Genomic DNA, 22,793 nt, shown 5'->3' on the forward strand with positions numbered 1-22,793 from the left:
TGGTATTTGATTCATGCATTTGACAAATTCAAATGTTTATTTGCCTTTCATAAACCAATTTAGACTTTTTAATCTTAATTTGACCGCAGAAGGGCAAAATTGTCCAAATTGATCAATTTCGACCAATTGACCAAAGTCAAAGCTCATTTGCAAGTAGTTTGACTTTATTTCAGGTAATTTGATAAATTTGGGTCAAGAAAGCTCTTAATTGAGCTAAATTCTACTTTGACTGAGTTTAGTCAAAGTGGGTTTGGTTCGGTCAAAGTCTATTTTCGTCCATTAATTGGATCATGAGACAGACTTACGTTTTGACTATGTTGAGCCCGTGGTGACCGAACCTAGCTGGAATTGGCACCACATTTGAGTGCACCCGGGTCAAACTTACTTGGATTAAGTAGGTTAGGTGAGTTTGACTAGTCTAGTAATTGTTTCCTTGAAAATGATTTTTTTCTTTAAGGAGGACCTGGTTAAAGAAGAGAGAGAGACATAAATGTCTCTCTTTTCCTAGGTTTCTCCTTTATTTTTTCTTGAAAATGACTTTTCTTCAATTAATTTGAGAGAAAATATTTATTTGTTATTTTTTTGACATGGAGGGGGCGTGGCCCCTGGGGGGATCTTGACCACACGGGCTAGGTGGGGCCCACACGTGGGTCCCACATAGCATTCTAGACTGAATTAGATCCAATTCTTCGATCTAAGTCAAAATTTGCATTTTGCAATTGGATTTGAATTTCAAATGACATTTGCAATTGGATTTGGATTTCAAATGACATTTGCAATTGGATTTGGACTCGTAATCCTGCACTGGGATTCGTGTCTCGGGTTAAATTCACGATTTGAATCTAATTGTTCTTTAGATTCGAAATTAGCTTTGAAATTGCAAATTTTCACAATTCTTTTGTGAAATTTTCACATTGCTTCAATTTTAATGTGGAAAAATTTGAGGTGTTAACAGCGAGGCTCACTTTTGTCGCTCACTCCTCTGTCTATACTTGAGGGCCCACAGGGTATTGGGTGGCACAAGGGCCCGGGATTCTGTTCTATTTCTGTTTGGGAGCAAGACATCTCCTGGTCTCTCACCCCGGGTTCCTAGAGAGACCATGCTGCTGCAGCGGTGATCTGGGATATCTCAGGAGGCTTCACTGCAGGTGCCATCGATCCGTTGGATCGCCTGGTGAAGAGATGTTCTGTTCTGCCCGTGAGTGCCCACGGGGATTTCTGTTGCTCGGCACGATGACCATGACATTGTCAGAGAACCACGGTTGGAAGCCTACGAAATTTTGGAGGTTGTGCACACCTCGTTTTGTTTCTGATAATGTGACGTAACTCCAATATGTGCTAAAATTTGAAGATATTTGTTTTACAAATGTAAAATATTATTTTGTTGGGCCATGTTCCATTTATGACTGGATTTTCTCCATACTCAGAGGAATTCTGACCCTTCTTTCTATCTCTACAGCTAGTCCTTGATAGATTTTGGCTTTGGAGTGACAACCTCAGTTTTGTGATGGACAGCATTGACATTCTGGATACTGCGTCGGTTTTAGGGACTTGTGTTTATTTTAGTTGTTTGGGTCCAAATGTTTTATTATTGAAATAAAACAAATGTCTGATTTCTTTATGTTTTGGTCATGACTCAATGTTGCTTCCGCTATTATAGAAATGAAAAAAACTTTGGTGTCAAAAATTGGGTCGTGATATATACACGATACCCTTTTTTATTGTGAGGATAACCTGCAAAATACATTTGTGTGCACGTGATGAGAACTTATGCAGTGGATTTAAATTTTTGGCATAGCACAAGCATCCAAAAACATGTAAGTCTGCATAATTGGGTTTTTTATTATAAAGAAGTTCAAATGAAGACCGGTCATTTAAAAGAGTTGGCGGCATTCTATTTATTAAAAACGTTGCAGTGAAAATACATTCACCCCAAAAAGTAATAGGTAGATTTGCTTGAAACCTAAGTGCTCGTGCCACCTCTAAGAGATGACGATGCTTCCTCTCAACACGCCCATTTTGTTGAGGAGTTCCAACACAGGAAGTTTGATGTTCTTTGCCATGCTCATGAAAATATGCTTGCATATTATTAGCTGTAAATTTAGCACCATTATCACTTCGAACACATTTTACATGAGTACTGAATTGAGTGAAAACCGTGGCACAAAAACGAGTTAAGCATTAAAATGTTTCAGATTTGAACCTCATCAAGAAGACCCAAGTAGATCATGTAAAATCATATACTATGATGAGAAAATAATGTGCACCCATGTGTGACGGCATAGCATATCCTCCCCAAATATCACAATGAATCAGGTCAAACGGATCACTTGCTCTACAAGTACTTGTTGGAAAAGGTAAACGAGTGAATTTAGCTTTAAGACATGCATCACAAGGAGAATCATGCTTGGAAATAGAAATGTTTTCATTCAATGAAAAAGTCTTATCAAATGAAGGATGTCCAAGTCTCATATGCCACATATGAGCTGTCTTATTACTAGGAGAAGCAAACAAAGCATGTGAGGTAGTTTGAATAAGAAGATGGTAAAGTCCACCGCTCAAGTTTCCCACTCTAATCAGCTTCCTCGACAAAGGGTCCTGGAAAGCACAACAGGTTGAAAGAAAAATAGCAATACAATTAGTAGTCTTGGTAAACTTTGGAACTAATAATAAATTGTATTTAAAATCGGGAATATATAGGACATCAGTAAGCTGAATATTGGCTGAAAGATAAACTGTTCCAGTAATAGAGACTAGTGTTTGATGTCCATTTGGTAGGTTGATCACACGATGTTTAGGTAGAGTTTTGATAGTAGAGAGCAAATGTAAATGAGGTGTCATCTGGTCTGAGGCTTCGGTGTCAATAATCCAAGGAAAATGAGTTGCAAATGATTGTTTACCTGCTAGATTAGCAGCAGCCGGTGAAGTATCAACATTTAACCAAGATGCCAATTGACTGACCTGTTCTTCGGTAAGTTGTGACAAAACAGCACTGACTTTTACGTTGTTGGCCGATGTTCCTCCCTGTTGCACATTTTCAATTTTCGAAGAATCACCAGTTGAACCTGCAGCCTTAGGATGATTTGGAGGATAACCATGAAGCACATAGCATCGAGATTTTATATGCCCGAGCATTCCACAATGATCACATTTTGGTCGAGGGCGATTGCGAGTAGCATTAGGCATCCTTACCAGATTCTTTTTGGTATATGATGTAGAAGAAGACCTGACTGCAAGAGCTATGTTGTTGGATCTAGACATTTTTGGTGTGAGAAGATGTTGAGTCTCTTTTTGAAGCAGCATAGCATAGACCCTATTAATGTTGGGTAGAGGATCGATAGCAAGAATCTGACTTCGAAGATTGCTAAAACTTTCATTCAATCCCATTAAGAACTGATAAACTTTTTCATGATCTTGACATGAATGAAACTCTTTAAATGCACCACAAGTATAAGCAGACACAGTTGAATAAGATCCAAGTTCATCCCAAAAAGTTTTGAGTGTAGTGAAGTAGACAGCCAATGAATTTTGTTCTTGACGTAAATCAGATATCATATTCTTCAATTGATAAATACGAGCAGCGTTACCTTGAAGAAACGTTCTTGAAGATCAATCCAAACGTCGGGAGCTTCACTAGCGTAGATAACGCTATTTGCTATCTCCTTGGATAATGAGTTAAGAATCCATGACAAAACCAAGTCATTACAGCGAACCCATGCCATGTAGTCTGAGCAAGTGGTTGCGGGTTTTGGAATAGAACCATCAACAAATCCAAACTTGTTCTTGGCACTAAGGGCCATTTTCATTGTCTGTCGCCATGTAGAATAGTTGTCGCCAACAAGAGGATTAGTCACTAGAATAGCACCATGATTATCAGAGTGGTGCATGAGGAAAGGTGACTCATTCTGATCACCAGAAATATCAGTCCGATCAACCACAGGAGTTGTCGCCATGGAGAAAAAATATCGAATGCCTACAAAAAATTTAGTTCAAGACACGGAGCCACAGATCCGAATACGACTCGGAGAGAAACCCTTTCCGCGAGAATTCCTTTCCATTTGCAATTACACGAGGGGGGCAAATCTCCGCAGGTACCCTTTCTGCTTCAGAAGCCCAGCAACAAATCTCCCTCCAAGCAGAAACGAAAGTATGAGAAAGAGAGGACGGAAACCACCCGAGATCTCTTGATCTCAGAAACCTTCAGTCAGTATCTTTCTCCCATGACCTCCCAATCTCAAGGGCCCACGAACCCATCAGTGAGCTTGGCGGACGGTCTCCCTCCGACCAGTGAAAGTTGTTCGAGCTTGGGAGGGAGGTGGAGAGCGTCCTCGCCTACCTGCTCTGACTGGACTGCTCCTCTTCGGCAGGACGGGGCTGTGGCTCCTCGCGTTGATGATGAGGACGACTTCGAGCGGGACCACGACCGGGAACTAGAGCGCGACCGAGAGCCGGAGGAGGAACTGGAGAAGGAAGAGGATCCAGAGTCGACGGGGGAGCCCTGTCGGGAAGGCGTGAGGAATAAGGGTGTTGGGTTTCGCCCAGATGGCGTGGGCGGAAGAGAAGTGGCAGAAAGGGGACAGCAAAGGTCCCCACGAAAAATGGTCTCCCTCCCGACCAGCAACGCTGAGCGAAAACCTTCTGGACAGCATTGATGGCAGAGGCTATTGAAGCAGGGTCTCGTCTTGAAGAAAGCCGGCGAGGAGCAAGATGGAGTCGAGGAGGACGACCTCGACCAGCGAATGCAGATCCACAACGAACTCGGCACCCTAGTGCAGGAGCTCGCCCAGTTTCGGTGATGAATCGAGTGGTCAATGCTTCTCATGTCGTTGCAGGTAGAAAAAATCAGAGAGATAGAGAACAAATGGGCAACCTCTCGATCTCAATGGCTCTTTCTCTCTTTCTTACACTCCTTATTACGAAATGAAGGAAACTCTGCTCTGATACCATGAGAAGAAAGGCGTGAGGAAGAGAATGGAAGAACCGAGTGAGCCAAAAAAGATACATTCTTTCATATAGGATGGGGTATTTATATAAGTTCAAAGTTATATACAGATCCCACAAATTTTGGGATTGAAGGATCACAATCTTGTGATTGACAACAATAGATGGAAAGAATATAATTTCTTTCTTGAAATTTTGTTTCTGATTTTCCTCTTTGATGTATAGGAAAGATTTCTTGATTCCTGAAAATCAGTTGGCTGATTTTCCTCTCCAATATAGAACGTGTAAGCAGTTCCTTAAGATTCAGCAACATATCTTCTTTCATCTTTATCTTCATGATGCTTGTTCGTGGTGCTGTATGCGTGTCCACTGCTAGTTGAATGCCATAGTCTCAATGGTTCACCCTTCAAAGAGAAAGAACAAACTAACTGGAAAAACTAGATGAGGTAAGCTGAGAGAAGTTTATAATGACTGATGCTAAAGATATCTATGAAATCAAGCTGTCCATCGTGAGAATTCTGAAGCGAAGGAACAACAAGAAGCTAGAAATCACTTGCAATTTTCCATTGCAAACACCACTAAAAGCATTCACAACGCTCCACCAAATTTCTCTGTCCTACACATGGATCTTATGGTCGGTCGCCAGTCCGGTCGCCAGTCCCCATTGAGCGTTGCCGATCGGTGATCGCCCTCGACCCTCTCTAGAGAGTTTTTTTTTTTTCATTGTTTTCTACAATGTAATTTTTTGATGCGAAAACAACGTGGTACTTTTCATAATTATTTTATTATTTTCTATTAAAAGGCAGTTCTTCAGAATCGTGCCCAGAATTGGGTGCTAGAGAACCCATGCCAGCTTTCTTCATCAATGCAAATGAGCCATGTTTGGATTCAGATTCTGAATGTAAAAATTGGATCTGAATTGAGATTTGAGATCGGATTTCGGATTTGTATATTCAAATGACTTTTTTTAGTATTCAAATCCGAATTTGAATATGAATATCCAAAAAAGTGAATGTGGTTAAAAGTATAACTGATTTGAATCATTGTTGAGAGTAATGATATAAATCGCTGTATTTAAATATATATAATTAAATTTAATTTTCTTTTATGGGCTTTTATAACGAGATAACATTAATTAATGAGAAATTAAGAAGAATTAAGGCATCTGAGCATCAGAACTCACTTACCATGCTACTAGATCCGAAGTCCAGAGAACAACATCCGGATTGATCGCGACGGACACAGAGCTTCTCATGCCGGCCATTGTGAAACGTGAGCGTCTCATTGGAACACTGTTTCGAACTGAACCATCCCATGTTATTTGCGAGGCAAATCTCTCCTCCATCTTCAAGTGCATGTCCGATTGCACTGTCAGGTACTCCCGAGAAGTCGATCCCTCCAAGGAAACCTACAAACACCAATGTAACCGAGAGTTCAGACGCCCATAGTAACTATATATTCAGAAGAAACTATCTAAGACTGCCCAAAAATGGGGAAGATCAGTTTAGTTCATACCTTCGCATTGCCTTCTTCTTGGTGTGCGATTCCTGGGGGATAACCACACGCCACCCACATGTAAACAGAGTATTCTTTTTTCTGTCCAATAAAGAAACATGCTATGTCTAAAAAGGCACACTTTGCCCAAGGCTCTAGGCTTCTGTAGCTTATCCTTCGTAGCTCCTGAACATTCTCATGCTGATCACTTTTCAACGCTTCCAAACCAAGGGGCGACCCAAATAGTATGAGTGCGGGGGGCAACTCTTGGCTGCTACTGGATGCATGGTGAAAGAATAGTTGCAGTAGTTGCTCTCCATCCAATTCTTTTGGGAAATAAATTCCTACCTCTTGCAGTCCATGACAGGGGAGTGCCTCTTTGTTTCTTGTTTTCACAATATTAATCTGACTCCCTCCATTGAACCATTCTTCCCTTTTTCCACGGTCGGCTGTAAAAAAACCAAGTTGACATGTGCGATTCAGTATCTCATCCGAAATGAAGGGAAGTTTCTTGCTTCCAAGCCTTTGTTCGGTCAAGCTAACTCCTTGTCCAGCATTGCCTACAGTCGTGTTTTTCCTTAAGATTTCGTTCAGGAGTTTGGCTAATTGCAACGGAAGTAGGCCCTCCCCGTCTTCAGTTTGTCTGATGTTCGAGGGGAAGCAAATGCCGTCAAACGCAGGGGAGAGCTCCTTACAAAGCGCCATCATCGACGGGGTCTTCCCGACTCCACCTACACCACTGGTTCCGGTCATGCAAGCACTGCCTTTTTCTACTCCTGTGTCACTTAATATACTAGAGACCCGTCTACGTATGCGCCTGATTAGTTTTGCCTCGTTCCTGCAATGTAACAATGAAGAAAGAGTCCAAATTAAAAATCGCAAAATGTGATCATATTCATACGATAACACAGGTAGGAAGGGTGCCATGCTTGCATAAAGGTTCATGTCCGTTTAGAGATAGAAAGAGAGAGAGAGATACCCTCCAGTTTGAGAAGGACGGAACCCAGCAATGCTTCCTGCTTCTTTTAAGGCGGCTTTCCACTCATTGATCTGCTTCCTGCCGACTTTCTTATCGCGTCGATGCTTTCTGAAAGCCTTCTTTATTGATGCAGTGCAATGCTTGACATCACAAGGACAAACGTCATAAAATATGGGAATTATAGGCCTCCTTTGATCGCCTTCTTTTTTGTTGATCTCCACCATCTTAGCTATCTCCCTCAAACACGGTTTGGAGTCCGCGTAGCTTTCGGAGAAGACGGGCATAAAGATCTTGGACCGCTCAATGCAGTTCAACAGCTCGTTCATTCTTTGCCCTGCCTTCAGGCCTTCATTGTCAATGAATGTGATTATGCCATGATTTTTCAGTTTCTCATAGAGGTGGGTGGTGAAGCCATTCCGTGTATCTTTACCCCTAAAATTAATGAACACATCATAATCGAAGCTGCCCTGCTCCTCATGTTTGGCCGTTGAAGACCCCGCTGCCTCGTCCTCCACGGCCTTCGGCTCTGCAACTCCTTCCTTTTCGCTGCTTCCACATGGATCAGATGCGCGTTCTTTCTTCCCTAAGATCTTCCCTCCAATGTAAACCAATGGTATTATCGATACTAGAATGCCAACCAATGGTATCATCGATGGTAGAAATAAAAAAGCACGCACAGGACGGCCTCCGATCATCTCGACCTGTAAAAGGCAAAAGCAGACACTAACTCATGTATTGGGAAAGAAAATAAACTAAATTAGAATGGAAAAGTGCTGGTAAAACTTCAGAAACATGCTCTCTAAATTCTTTGACAAGAGAATTCAACTCTAAAGCAACCAAGGATTACGAATTCCGATGGAGAGAAGCAGCTGACCCGATCAAATTAATCTGATGCCTTGTCTGTGGAGGTGCCGAACGTGAAGCCCCGGTGATCTCCTGAAGGCAACTCGACGGTCTGAAATTGCACCGGAGGCCACCAGTCGTCTGGTTAAATGCATGATCTTTATGCTTCACGCGTCTGAAACAAAAAGTCTCCTGCTTAGTTGGAGACACCGATGGCCTGCTTCAGGAGGATTGAAAGGAAAACACCGAGAAGCTTCAGCTTTCTTAATTGACCCATGCTGCAAAAATTTCTCGTCATCTATTCAATGTTTCCTAATCGCCTAATGAATGACAACATAAATGCTAGGGCCAGGAGTTTGGTCTGGAGTACTTTGGAAATAAATGTTAACTGTTACACGACTCCATTTGGTATTTGTATGTAAATTCCAACTCGATGGTTCGTGATTGATATATACGTGTGCATGTGTTTGTGTGTGAATTAATCACTTAAGGCCAAAATTCTGATCATCTTGTAAGCTATGTCGCCTTATAAATGAAAGGATCATAAATGTTAGGACCAAGAGTTTGGTCTAAGGAGATAAATGCTAGTACCTATTATTAAGTCCAATATTTGGTTTCAGTTATTTGAATATAAATTCTAAATGGAATGCGCCTGATGTATACGCCTTACTTGTTTGATCCCCAGGAATAGATTCAAGCAATCGTATGAGTAGTAAAAGGCGTGAAAATTTAAGAATACGGCCTTTGAGGGAATCCTCCTCTCATGACCGGAGACCAGGTTTGCTACATTTTCAAAATATTGATTGCTAATATGTAAAATCGAATGATGCATCACGGCCCTCACTGCATTTTTTTTTAGCTCGAACTAGAGAGAAGTTAAAATGGAACAGTAAGATCGAACCCCTAATATAATTTGACCTGAATTCGGTTTTATATTTCATCGTCGTTGCCTTGTACATGTATAGCTCTATTATTACGTACAGACAATTCTTCGATTTTTTGACTCGAATTCATTATCTCCCTTTCATGCATCCACCAATTGGTTGAGAAAAAATTGCAGGTTACCTTCCCCCCACACACACGAACTACACGAACTATCTATTTCATGACAATATTGGAAAAAAGTGACAAAACTTTATTGCTCCCTATGAAAGAAATAGCAATTACAAACACAGTTATAAAATTTAATCATTCAAAACTTAATAATTCACAGAAGACTACTTACGTATGTAATTTCATACCCATAAAAAAGCCTTCTGAAATTGGACCGTGTCTTAATATACAAGGCTTGTAAAAGCACAAGCAAAGAAGCAGACTTGCTTAAACAGGCTTGGTTTGCTCACCTATGTGTGATTGGAAAGGAGGGCTCTATCCGATCATTTGAGAAATGTTCTTTGACAAGAATGGAACGGTTGCATGTAATTTTAAATTCCCTCCCCCACTTCCTCCTTGCAAGCTTCTCAAGCACCTTTCGTTACAAGTTTTTTTCTGCTGAGCAGGACCAAACTAGCTACGCAGAACTTGGCTCTCTGAAATACCAACACAGTCAATGTCATCTTGAAACAAACTCATCAATTTAATCACGCATGCTTCTCCTCGAATTTCATTCGACAAAACCACTAGTTGAATCACACTTCTTAAAACTAGAGTGTCACCTGAACACAATATCATCAGTTGGATTATGAAGACGGTTGTTCTCAAGTGTACTTGCTTTCCATTTTAATCCAAGTTATCTTTGTGTACAACTTTCAAAATTTTCACCCTTGAAGAACAAAATGTTGCAGAAATGGGACCAAAAAATTATAAGCTTAAGGCAGATTAGTTTATGCTAAAGATATGTTTGGCATAATGGGAATTCTCCTGAGAAACTTTGATTTGGGATAAAGTTTTACCTTACGAAAGTAAATGCTAAATGTTGATTTTGGCATTCCAATTTATGTGCTTAATATTGATTTTATCGTTGCAGAAGGGGTGTTTGAAGCCACCAACAACTCCAAAGACAGTGCGTACCAGCTCAAGTCAACGCCCAACTTTCTGTTGTTGGAAACCACAACAATCTGCAAGCTTCAAGTTCTTGCTTGCAATCTGTAAGATTCATGGTGGATCTTCTTTCAGATAGATGCTTGCCACCCCAATGGCAAGCATCTCAAACTTCATAAGAGATGTCAAGAAGCCAAGGGACATAGGCCCTCACTCCCTTTGCCGCTTTGCGGCACTGAAATGTATGGTGGTCTGCTGTTAAGGTTTGTCAGTGCCTCAACCGCGTACCTTGGCAGGACATCCGATGCCGTACATGTGGAAATGACATACTACAGGGATCATAATCCAAACCAACCAATGCTTTGTCAATTTTACTTATCCAGTATTATTCCATATATTGGATGCTTGAAAGGAAAACAAGGAGAAAAACATTACTTGTCAATGGATCAGAAAGTTTACATGAGTGCATTCTATATATATATGTGTGTGTATATATATATATATATATATCAGATCAACATCCCACTTAAATTACATCGGTATAGACCGGTAGGGTTGGATTTTCTACATATATAAGAGATGTACATAGCCACCCAAACTACTTGCAGGAACTAATCTGTTCTTCGTTGAAGAATATGCCAGGAAAGCAGCAAAATAACTCATCCCTGCATGATCAGCACAATAAGTTATCATAAGAATCGGAGAACTGATCTTCAAATGGTCCCCTGTTGACATTAATATGCGGTCCTGGAAACCGTTATACCATCAAATAACCAAAAGTAAGCCTTCTAACGACATATGGGCATCTCTATGATTTTCTAACAATCACCAGTTGTTTACATAATTTTTGTCAGGCATTAGTAAAAGTGCATAAACAAACTAACCAAATAACACTTGACATGAAATGGCATTTGCTGCATCATCCACATAAACTGTGCGGTCGTTTTTCTTTTTCTTTTTTTTGGAGGGCAAATTAGACCATGACTACAAGGAGATGAAGCAACAACCGTGTACACTGCAATAGACGACCAAGATACAAAATGCCATTTAACAAGCAAACCCATTCCAATTTGAAAGTTCCAACTCATTCAGATGGCTAAACGGTCAACCAGGGCATTTAGCAACAGCCAACAGTACATAAACAAGAACCCATACATAGTGATCGCCAAATAGAAGGATTAGGCTTCCATTAACAAGGAAACCCAGGACTGTAACACAACAATGAATTGATTCTTGACTATCTGGGAGGTGGAAACTGTACAAGTATTGGAGGATAAGGAGAGGCATGAGAGAACTATACCCAAAAAATCAAACAAAAAAAAAAAAAGAGTATGTTTCAGTGATCAGATGCTGCTAACTTGCAGACAGGACAAGCATTCTTTTGCAAAAGCCATTGCTTTATACAGCAGATGTGAAAGTAGTGACCACAGTTTAACCTTCCCACTTCATCTTTTCCTTCATACTCCTCCTGTACAATTTAAATATTCATAGTAAACAACCATACAAAGAGAAGGAAAACATAAAAAGGGAAGATGAGATGACAAGGATCCATCTGTCCATCAAAACCCACCTGACAAATGCTACACTTTTTCTCTCGTTCAGAAGATAAATGTGATGCGAAGCTGGCTGAATATTTTAGTTTCCTAACACAACAAGCAATCCCATCCTCTTTCAACCCTGTACTAACGTATCCAATTTTGTCACCGAGCTCAAGCAGTTCCTGTCCACAATGACAAACATATGGTTACGTGCATCACACACACACACACACAATGAAGAAGGGGGAATGGGAGAGAGAGAGAGAGAGAGAGAGAGAGAGAGAGAGAGAGAGAGAGAGAGAGCACCTCGTATGTCATGTTATCAACATCAAGCCTCCATTCCCGAAACCGATCACAAAGGTCAATTCTTCCGAAAATAAGACTAGTTTGAAGCATAACAAGCTGCAGGAAATTGAGGAAGCTATGGTTCATATTTACAACAAATATTTACACAGAAAGGATATATCATAGTCCACAAACTTTGCAACGTTCATCTTAAAATTTGGTGGAAGAAGAAACAGAACAATGGTGTTCGTCGTTCCAAAATGTGCATCAGATACAAGACTAGAAAGTTCCCACTAGTGGGAAGAGAACCCTTCATAAACAAGGTGAACCATATTCAGCAAAGCAACACGTGGAAACCAAAACATCCTAATGAAAATCACACTATGTAAAATGCTAGTTGTACCGTGACATAGATGAAGACAATAAAGAGGAATTACATAATCCACAATTATGCCTGTGAATAAAAGAATGTGGTTCATTGTATAGAATGAAGTAGCTAAGTAAACAGACATTGATGCTAAAAGAATAAAAGACATGACGAATGAATAAAGAGACAAAATGAAGAGATGCAAATTATCTCAAACGCAGTCCTTACATGCCAGAAATGTCAATAGGTCATGCAAAAGATTAGGTTATCCATGTTTTGCCAATTGCCAAATGGTTTTCGTGATAGGTCTTGCAATCTTTACAACAAGGGACTAGTTTCCTCAGCTCATGGGATTATTTATTACCATAGCCTTGTTGCAAGATAAGTTTTCTACTCTATTTCTTTAAAAGATGATTGCATGTAAGTTAACAAGCTTTTTGGATGATTCAGCGACAATTAGTTTTGATGCACTTTGTCAGTCTGCAGTCTTCAAGCCAAGGAAGTTATCGTTGATGGGAACAGTTTCATTGCTGCTCATAATCCTATCAAATATGAAATAAAATCATTGTCTGGCAAGATCAATCACGAGAGTCTCCATGCTTGAAAAGGTTGGAACAATATAAGTATCTAAGAGGCTTCCATCACGTGACAAGACCTTCATATTAGTGATCTGTTGGCAATTGCATATTCCATTTGGCAGAAGATTTTTTTCAAACCAACATCACCATCAGTGGGGTTTAATAAATTGAAGCCTCTCAACTTGGAGGAATATTAAAGTATGCGTAGGGAGATTTATATGTCACCACTAGCATTACCAGTTTCAGATTGAAGAGTAACTATTAAATTATTAATACTTCAACCAAGAGTTTCATCGTCAGAAATTTCCATTCTAAAGGATAATATCAGGCTTCCCGACTATAATCTTCTCTTCCTCATCTGGCATGACCTTTTCCTCTACAAAACTGTTAGACCAACTTTATGAACTGTATTTTTCCTGTTCTTTGCTTATGGCTTCGAACCAAACACGTACAACCAGTAATGAGATTCACTTGATTATTCTTGTGCATGAGTAAAGAGCCCAAAATTAAACTTCATGCATGTGAAACCATCACATTACCATCAATGAAGTTTATACAGATGTAGGGACAATCTGAAAATGACAAGGATCATACTAAGGAGCACAGGAACAACTGATCACTTGAAAACATGCAAACAAGAAATAATAGAATATTACATAACAGAGCAGAAACCATATAACCTCAACAACTGCATACTCATGGTAGACATTAAGTACAACCACCACAGATGATTACACTAATACCAACAAAAAAAGCACCATATAAAGAAATTCCAAGGTAAGAACTATTTTCAATTTTTGCACTTTTGTTATTAAAGCGACTAAAAGAGGAACAAAACAATGTTAGCCAACAAGAATAGAGCTCTGCTAGGCAATTAGGATGACCGCATAAACAGCAACAACAAGGGAACACAATATTCAATCACCACGAAAAAAAATGGTTCACATGAAAGATGACTCGATATTAGAAGGCCAAAACTAGAAAAGAATAAGTTTAGATACCAGCTCAAACTTGGTGATTGGGTTGTGAGGGTCAAGATTTATCAATATTGAGACAGTTTTCATGCTAAGCACATACTTATCGAAATTTGAGAGAGACACACCTCTGTAAGATCCCCCGAGATGTGATGTAGTCCTCGCAAGTATCGATAGCTTATCGGAGATAGTGTTTCAAACGCTGGCAGAGAGTCCACTTCAGAAATTTGCTCCAGCACGCTGTTTGGTCTTTCAATGGAAGGACGCTGCAGAGATGGATACAGGAAAAAGGTAAACCTATGCAATTCAAATTAGAGAGTCACCTATCTATCTAAATTTAAATGAAATCAAGAAGCAGGCGACTTAAGAACCCCTTTCTACAACTACAGATATGAACGTTTGAGGTTTTTCAAGTGTTGCAGCAATAAAATGCAAAGTTCCAAAAAGCAACATAAATAAGCAAATCAGGTTGGAAAGAGAGGGACCTGGAGTTTTCACATCCTTCTTGCTCAATCCATGCGGATTAAGCAAACTCTAGAAACTGACGACTATCATGTTAAAGACGAAAGAAAAACATGCAGAAGAAAAGAGGCGACAAGACTGACACGGTTATCAAATAAAACAAATCACAACCATAACCTCAACATGATATTTGAAAGATGCAATTGAAGAAATTACAACGGAAAGGCCAAACATAGAAACCATAAACATTATTTAGACAAGTAAAAGAAGAATGTAAAAGAAGGAGAAAATAACAGTATTCATATTCCTGGCGACCAAATTCGAGAAAATGGATAAGGCCCTCAAGGTTAACCAACAGATGAATAAAAATGTTAAGAACATTACATCTTAAGCAGAAAATAAAGGCGACAGCAGGAATACAACATCCACCTTCTCAAGGCAACATCCGTGGTATTTTTGTCAAAAATCAAAAGTTTGCAGGAAACGAAAATCGTGAGGTCTAACACGTCGACGTTGAATCATAGCTCAACGAAAAGGGCAGGGGACTAAACGAGTAAAAGCGATATGAACAAAAGTTTAAACCCAAAATTCACCAACATATGATCTTCAAAATTTTAAAAAACTTAAAAAATAAAATATTCGTTTATTCTATTGCAACAGAGCGACGCCAAAAGAGAACAAGAATAGACGAATGAAATCTTAGGCAGGTTACCTCTCTAGACTTGGAAGCAACATCAAACGTGAAATCAGAGGCCACGCTTCTTTGATGCCGCGAAATCCTTTTCGGCGCCATTGGTTCGGCCGGCCGGCGATAAACAACGCAGTCGACGGAGTCCGCGTCTGTGGAGAAAGGGATGCCCGGAGAACACCAAACATCAGAATCCACAACCTGGGTCTTCTTCTTCCTCCCTCCTTCGCTGCTCGTCCTCGCCGGTTTCTGCCTCGACTTCTTGGCGTTCCAATCAGCAGATGACCGGACCAGCGAATGGGCGGAGGATGGGTTGTGGACATCAGGGGCGGACGCACAGCCCAACCCTCTGAACGCGTTCTTCTTTGGAGAGTTTGACAATGATAAAGAGAGGAGCATGGAAGAGAGGGAGGGCCTGGACTTGGGTCTCTCGGCGTGGTTGCTGGTGGCTCTGTCGCCGCTGCTTCTCTTCATTATCGACCTCCTCTTCCTACTGAAACTGGCCATGCTGTCGGATTCTGGTGATGGTGATGAGTTCGAGATTTCAGTATGCATGCTAGAGGTAAAAGAGATGGACTGCAAGCTATCAAGCGGAGAGGGAGAGAGAGGAGAGAGCACAATCTAGCTACACCACGCAAAGCAGCAGCGACAAACACAAACCCACAGACCCACCTACAAATACCAATAGAAGAAGAACAGAGAGAGAGAGAGAGAGAGAGAGAGAGAGAGAGATTTATTCACATCATAAACAGCACCAGAGAACAGAAACTCGAATGGATCTCTCAGGAGACTGTAGCATCTAAAGACATAACAAGAAAAAGAGAGAAAGAGACATCAATGTCAGCCATTCCTACGATTTATAGACATCCTCCCGTTACTTGAGCTTGCAGGTAATGCATGTGCCTTTTTCCTCGAAAGGATAATTCCTATTCCTTCCCTTCCCCTCCCTCCAGCATAATTTATCAATGCTACTTTCCAACGACGCAAGGAAAATGTTGAAGCATATGTGCCATCAAGTTGACAAGAAATGACAGAGTTATTCCCCCACCCACGATAGATTTTTCCGTTTCTTTTTTCTTCACATGAGTAGCAAACGATACCATTCTTACCATTTGAGCCGAGGCCAAGATGTCAATTCACAGCAGAAAAGTTTCAAGAAGGTTTAGGTCCGAGAGTTACAGGCGAAGTGGGACTCATCTCGATTTGACATCCTATTTAATGGTAGACAGACTAGTGGAAGCCAATTTCACCAGGCATGGCCCTACAACCCTCTTAGTGCCCCTATAGCTATCGCTTACATACGGGTCTCCCAAATTCAAACTTAGATATAGTTTTTCCTTTGAATGACTGACATATAGATTTAAAAAAAGAGAGAAAACAACAAAATAGATAGTCGGACATGAATGGGTCAAATGACTGTAAACATTCGAAATTTAGAAAGGGCGCTGGTGTTTTGCATAGATCATGTAGCAACTGCAGATTTGAAAAATGATGAATATAAAATCCTCATTGTTTCTCAAATTCGTCAGTCACTAGCGAAAAGTAAAAGATTCTGAGTTGAGATCCATAGACAATAAAATGCGAAGAATACAAATTCGTGCTCTAGTCCTACGTATTTCAACGAAGAAAATATGAAATTTTTGTCCAAAAACAACCATTTAAAATTGTAGGATTTATTCCAAAGTATCAAAAACAGCCCTGAGGAGATGGGAAAAGAGGGGAGGCCTCGGTCTTCATTCAAGTGGTAGGATTTCCTCTTACTTATCTGAAAATTGTGAGATCTAGATCACAAAGATCCCTACATGTATTGGTGAAGTATGGTCTCCACTTAGATGCGGCTGTTCCTATGTTAATTATGACTCACACTTCGCTGCCTCAGCACCCATGGTTGTGACGCACTGGAGAATTGTAAATTTGGTGGAGCCCCTTCATTCATTTTCTCGATCCAAGAGGCGCATCAACCACACACTTGCCAAACCACTAGTACTAGTGACTTAAAAGTTCTAAAACCACAAGTGGCTATTTGTGGCATACGTAATATATGCTACCATCTATCGGTTTATCTTAGTTTTATACTCTGCTATTGCAGAACCATTTAATACACAAACATGGCAAATTTTATGCTTGACACGAAGAGGCCTTCTCCTCCTCATCAATTAATGCATGGCACAGACCAAGACTGCCAAATAAGGCGTTGAGTTTAACTTCAATAGATTCAAGTTTGGTTTTCCCCTTCAACTTATAAAGAAAAAAAAAGTATTAAAACTTGAACACTTCTTGCGTACTTTTCACCTAATTCTAGTTGGCGATCTATCACTTTCCAATGCTTATTCATTACAGCCACGTATACACCCATCAAAATTCTCTGAACCTAATAGACGGCAACACTTGAGAAATCGGATGGTTTGGCGTTGGATTGATCTACTGCTGCCACTTTTCTATCTTCTTTAGCTTTCCAAAGGCATGCTGGGAACCGCAACTGTTTGAACAACGATATGTTTTTTCTGTGTTATTTTTCTTCAGAGACAAGCTGCTGTTAGGTAGATTCTTACCAAATTCTACCCACAGAGAGAGTTATCCCTGAGTTGCTTGAACTTACCTCCAAAGTTGCTTGGACTTGAAGCCTTAAAACCCAACCACCTAGCCATGAATAGGATCCATCTTTATTAACATGTGCACTCATTTTCAAAAAAATATTTGGCTTCTTTTAATCATAATGTGATTTGCATGCTTCCTTGTTTATGAAAGGAGTCTTGGGATTCCTTATTTCGATGTGTTAGCAGTATTCTATTAAACATTTAAAAATGTTCTTGCTGCAGAACTTTTGTAACTTCCAAGGCATCAAAGGATATTTATTTTTCATCACGTCAGGGTATTTTGATTGCTGATTTCCAGGTCGAAACTGTTCTGAAAAGAGTCTAATTTTGTGAAACAGAGGTGAAAACTCGAGAATTGCACTGCCTATATGGTCCTGCAGTTAGGTGCAACCAATTGCTTACATGTCCGTTTGCTTTTGATGGGAAAGGTTGGCTTCTGTAATAAACACCAACTACATAAATGTGTAGAAAGTTGCCCGAATGAGTTCCTTTCATATGAAACCAAATTCTAAAGTTCTTAGAAACTTCAGCTTTGAGGGGATGCAGTGGATCAGGCTCAGGCAGGAGCCAGCAGTCCTGTGAATAGACTGGGCGCTGGCCCAGCCCAGCAATTATTGAACCCACTTGGGTCCGGCTGATATGTGGTCAATTCCAAGGACATGGGCCCTGTATCTGTCCTGCTGAGACAGCTCAAAGTTGCTAAGCAGAAGATTTCCTTTTTTGTTTTTTAGCTAAGGCATAACAGAGCAATTGAAAGAAAAAAAAAAAAAAAGAGAGGAAACTTCACCATCAAAATGATTATGAAAACAAACATATACATTGAGATTAGTTAAGATATATTATTTTATAACATCAGCAGTATGGGATCAGTCATTCATGCCTGTCTTCCAAGCAGGTTTCTAGATAAATTAGTTCGTGTTTATCTCTCTCATTTTTTATTATGACAAAGGAATGGAGTTCTTTCTTTTGGAAGGCCAGACCACATAATGAGCACGCCCTTCGAGAGAGAAAGACAGAGAGAGAAAGAGCCTACTTAATTATTAATAACTGATGGACATTATTGCTGTTGTTTTTACCATGACAAGTATATTAAATTTGCCTCATGAAACGAGCACCACATCAGCAAATTAACACCAGCGTTCCACTTAGCTCCAACATTCTACTTTAGAATATTGGAGCTGATCAATCACATTGGCATATTTTACTTAATATTTGAAATGTTATGCTAGAGTATATCTCATGATATATATACTCCATAGTCCATAGTGGTCTGATTCTTTTTGCTTTTTATTTAAGCCAATTTGGCAAGTGGAGTAGCCCCACATCTCACTATATCCTTAGACTGTACTGTAATGGCAGCCAACAATATGAAGACGAAACCATAATGGACATCTGTTCCACCTTATCAACGAAAAAAATGCCCCCTTGAAAACAATAGATCAAGATAAGGAAAGCAAGGGCCTCGATCACTCAGACTGCTTTCTAGAATTCTGCATTTTAATGGAACACGGCACTTCAAAAACACCGGAAAACTAAACGTTGATGCATAAATCTCGGGCATTAGATCGTGTAATCTTCCAAATTATGTTCTGAAAGTGATCATATCTCTGCCGGTCAATTAGACAGTGTGATGGCTTGCCGTCATGAGTGCTACTGACGTAAATTTTAATTCTGTAGGTCCCAAAGGCTGATCAAGATTAATGGCCGGACGAGACTGACTGAAAATGCGGATACCCACATGTCTCCGGCGACGTAATTTGGCAGGGGAGTAGATCTGTTCATGATATCTGCAGTCAGCATCATCAAAGCAAGGATATTCAAACCGTCGATTTGAAGTTCTTAAGCTAACCTTATAACTAGGTATACGAATTTTTATAATAAAAAAATTGACTATGTATACGAGATCTGCTCCCAAAATTCATGAATATAGGGGGATGCTTCTTCAAGCCATCTTGTGCTTAACTTTTCAACGCAAGTGTAATAAAAAAGTCATATGGAACAAGATGTAGTAGCCATGAAGGGATGGGTCTTCCTTTTTGAAAAGGTAGTGCATATGCAGATCAAGAGAAGAGAGGACCATTATCAACAATTGCAAAAATCGGACAATAGTGGTAGAGAATCTCACCTAATTTTTCAGTTTGGCAACAAGAGCAACAACATTTCCAAAAAGAACCTGTAACTCAATCTTTAACTTTCTTACTCTTGAGAAGATCATGTATGGAAACACAAATTTGTTCACATCACCATGTAAGTTTGTCAATCTTAGAGCTCTAGTGCAACATCACAAAGATGCGGATCCAACTTGACAGGAATCCTTCGCTTGGTAGATGAATCTACAGTACTCTGGTTTAAGAGCTCCATAATAGGAGGTGGAATCAATAAGGCGTACGTATAACGTACTTCAATGGGAAACTCGTATATGTTCCTCGTGTCTGTTGTTTGATGGGGGAACCCAGGCGTTTCGGGAACGCTACCACTTTTGCTTTACGGCAACATCACATGCAAACACGAGGCAGTGGGCTCTACCACTAAATGCACTTAGGAACACGCTTTATTATGATGATGGCATGTGAATGGCTAGAAATATGTGCAGCATATGGTGGAATCAAACAGAATAAAATGATGTGCTTCCAGTGAATGCGGTGTTATATTCTTCGGATCAAATGCCTTTAAAATGTCTTTGGACCACAAAATATCGGGTCACGGCTGAATTTAACGTGAAAAAATTGAAAACCGAGTTTAGGATATATTCATTACACGAAAGTTTATATGTATATCTCAATGGGACAAGTTGGCAATATTTGGTAAGCCGCTCCAAGTATTCACATATGGACCATATGGTAAAGAAAAGGGCAAGCGAATATGGTTTTAAGCGTGTCCATGTGATACATATAGCAAAATCGTAAGACCTAGGATTTGAAACCCAATTATATTATGCTCATGCTTGAACTACAAGGTTGGTGAATCTGACCAAACCATTTATTCATTTCCTCGGGCAGCGTCCCCAACCAAATCGTGGTTCATGTTCTGTTGTTTTTTTCTTTCTTTTTCTTTCTTTCGTAAAAGAATATATATATATATATATATATATATATATATATATATATATAATTATGAGAGTCATCTTGGGAGCAAGCAAGTTTGGCTTTTTCTTGGGCTGTCTTCACTCTTTAGTTTGCTCTAACTTGTACCATTTATTTAAAGCAGAACAAACAGAGCTTTACTTCATAAAGGCGCTTCATATTTTTCTGTGCTTTTTAAGCAAGATAGTTCTTCCCCAAGCAAGCAACTAAGAAATCAGACTACTTCAGTTTGCTCGGTTGTGGGTTCCACTGGTTAAGTTTATTGAGCCTGTAGAAAACTTTCGGATTAAGTAAAGAAAGAAAAGCGGTGGAGAAGTCCTTCTATAGTTTTTTTCTAGATTGTGGTGCACGATGGGGACTCTTTACAGGGCATCAGACGCCTCCTGATAGACTTGTGCCTTGGGGGAGACCAAGAATCAGAACTAGCTTCGATGCAAATAGCAAAGCAATCTTTTGGTCTTCTTTTTATTTTTTTTCCAAGTGACAATGGTACTTAATTATATTGTCGATGCATATAGTCTCTTTCAAATTATCTTTCTCTCTCTCTCAATTTGTATATAAGTGTTTATGTAGCTTTTCTCTATGTCCCTTCCAAATTTGAATTGGAGATGTGGGTCACAGACAATTCGTGTTTCTTTTTCCGGTCATGCTCCCATAAATCATGGCGGTCCGTCCGGCGGACTTTTACAAAGGAACAAGGAGAGCTCACTCGATGGTACACATACATTCAAGTGCAAGTGATGATTGAACAAGGGAAAACAACAACAACAATGATGATGAAGGCCCCTTTTGGGTCAAATCCGAGCCACATTTCCGGGGAGAGTCACAACTCACAACCTAATATTACGGCCCGTGCTGGTCGAGGTTCAGGCAAGCAAAGTTCGTCCCTTTTCGTTTTCTCCACGAGAGGAATCAAACTCGGAACTCTTGCAGCCAGAATAGACTATGCTTCTGTTTTGCACCCCTAATAGATGTTAATGGCATCCAAAGACAGTTTCAGAATGGCTTCTCTACAATGACGTGAATTAGTCTCGGTACAAAGCAAGCAGTAAAATGAAATTCTGCCCAACATGGTAACAAGGCTCCAGATCTGAATATGTCAGACCTGCAGAATCAGATTCATTTCGGGTAAAGCCAAGGGCAATGATCTCCCAAGGTCATGCCAAAGAATGCCAGCTTCCAGTTTTTGTTTTTGACAGATTAGCTTGTATGATGTAGTGCCAGTATTGGACCAAAAGTTTCGACTTGTTTGGAGCAAGCTATGTCTTGCTCTCAGCACACTCTGCAAAGGCCACGGATTGATTCATTTGGTGCAATCTAATGCACAGTTGGATTGGCTTTAGGCAACTCTGGATCCAAAAGTTTGATAAGTTGGTCCAATACTTAATTGGAAGCGGCCTCATGTTTGAATTATTTTTCTTTCCTTTTGTATAGATGTTTAGGTGGAAGACCTGAGCGGCATTGATTTCTGATATATGTTTTAGCTTGTTGATTATCTAGTTTTCAAGTAGCTCTTTTACTTGTTTTTTGACATCTGTATCTCTTTTATCGGGATAATTAGGCCCAACCGCACAGCAAGTCATTGTGATTTGAACCCATTCTTATCAAAATACAGCTCTGCAAAGTCATCAACACATGGAGCAGTCAATTCGCGGGTCATATTGTCTTGTTTGTTTCTGAGACCTCCGTGCAGAACAGTCAACACCTATTTGCATTAGAGCCGCTCAAAATTTAAGATCCCAGTCTTTTCAAAGCACAGCTCTGTAAAGATGAATACATGAAGCTGTCAATTCGTGGGTCTCATAGTGTCTTCTTGTAACTTAGGCCTTGCGCAGACCCAGAAGATGGTCCAATTTCAAAGCCTTGAGAACACCAAATCTTGTCTGCGCGATTACACAAATAGATTTGCTGTATTGTAAGGTTAAGATATGGATCCTAGCTAGCTACATGCAGTCACTTGAGAGGCATGTACTGCCTCCGTTTG

General features: G+C 40.1%; 2 protein-coding genes across 9 annotated transcripts; both read right to left on the minus strand.

Annotated features, from left to right (window-relative positions):
• Nucleotides 1-2,404: 2,404 nt before the first annotated feature.
• Nucleotides 2,405-8,544, minus strand: LOC116265083 (disease resistance protein L6-like). 4 transcript variants are annotated; one of them, XR_007574824.1, is made up of 6 exons: nucleotides 8,289-8,544; nucleotides 7,415-8,115; nucleotides 6,457-7,273; nucleotides 6,129-6,349; nucleotides 2,901-5,310; nucleotides 2,405-2,598 (listed from the first exon to the last, which is right to left on the minus strand). XR_007574824.1 is itself a non-coding variant. In XM_031645627.2 (5 exons), exons 2-5 carry the CDS (start codon nucleotides 8,107-8,109, stop codon nucleotides 2,577-2,579), a joined length of 1,755 nt encoding a protein of 584 aa, XP_031501487.1. In that variant the 5' UTR covers nucleotides 8,110-8,115; nucleotides 8,289-8,544; the 3' UTR covers nucleotides 2,405-2,576. The 4 variants fall into 4 exon arrangements, 1 of the variants encoding a protein (XP_031501487.1); XR_007574826.1 differs by having other exon boundaries at nucleotides 2,901-5,345; XR_007574827.1 differs by having other exon boundaries at nucleotides 2,901-5,369.
• A 2,704-nt stretch (nucleotides 8,545-11,248) lies between these two features.
• LOC116264914 (uncharacterized) lies at nucleotides 11,249-16,351 on the minus strand. 5 transcript variants are annotated; one of them, XM_050080668.1, is made up of 6 exons: nucleotides 16,239-16,351; nucleotides 15,154-15,647; nucleotides 14,108-14,245; nucleotides 12,082-12,177; nucleotides 11,808-11,957; nucleotides 11,249-11,705 (listed from the first exon to the last, which is right to left on the minus strand). In XM_050080668.1, exons 2-6 carry the CDS (start codon nucleotides 15,634-15,636, stop codon nucleotides 11,574-11,576), a joined length of 999 nt encoding a protein of 332 aa, XP_049936625.1. In that variant the 5' UTR covers nucleotides 15,637-15,647; nucleotides 16,239-16,351; the 3' UTR covers nucleotides 11,249-11,573. The 5 variants fall into 5 exon arrangements, with proteins under 5 accessions (XP_049936625.1, XP_031501233.1, XP_031501235.1 ...); XM_031645373.2 differs by lacking the exon at nucleotides 16,239-16,351 and adding an exon at nucleotides 15,984-16,185; XM_031645375.2 differs by lacking the exon at nucleotides 16,239-16,351 and adding an exon at nucleotides 15,963-16,184.
• Nucleotides 16,352-22,793: the final 6,442 nt, after the last annotated feature.

The sequence above is a fragment of the Nymphaea colorata genome, chromosome 11 (assembly GCF_008831285.2).
Source record: "Nymphaea colorata isolate Beijing-Zhang1983 chromosome 11, ASM883128v2, whole genome shotgun sequence".
NCBI classification, from domain to species: Eukaryota; Viridiplantae; Streptophyta; class Magnoliopsida; order Nymphaeales; family Nymphaeaceae; genus Nymphaea; species Nymphaea colorata.

Excerpts from the sequence above, each read along its gene's own strand:
- LOC116265083 (XM_031645627.2), bottom strand. The coding sequence starts at position 8,109 with ATGATCGGAGGCCGTCCTGTGCGTGCTTTTTTATTTCTACCATCGATG. Across the intron at positions 6,350-6,456 it reads AAGAAGAAGGCAATGCGAAG|GTTTCCTTGGAGGGATCGAC; the intron begins GTATGAACTAAA and ends TGGTGTTTGTAG. Across the intron at positions 2,599-6,128 it reads ACTTCGGATCTAGTAGCATG|GACCCTTTGTCGAGGAAGCT; the intron begins GTAAGTGAGTTC and ends TGTGCTTTCCAG.
- LOC116264914 (XM_031645372.2), bottom strand. The coding sequence starts at position 15,684 with ATGCATACTGAAATCTCGAACTCATCACCATCACCAGAATCCGACAGC. Across the intron at positions 12,178-14,107 it reads TCTCGGGGGATCTTACAGAG|CTTGTTATGCTTCAAACTAG; the intron begins GTGTGTCTCTCT and ends AATTTCCTGCAG. Across the intron at positions 11,958-12,081 it reads TTGATAACATGACATACGAG|GAACTGCTTGAGCTCGGTGA; the intron begins GTGCTCTCTCTC and ends CATTGTGGACAG.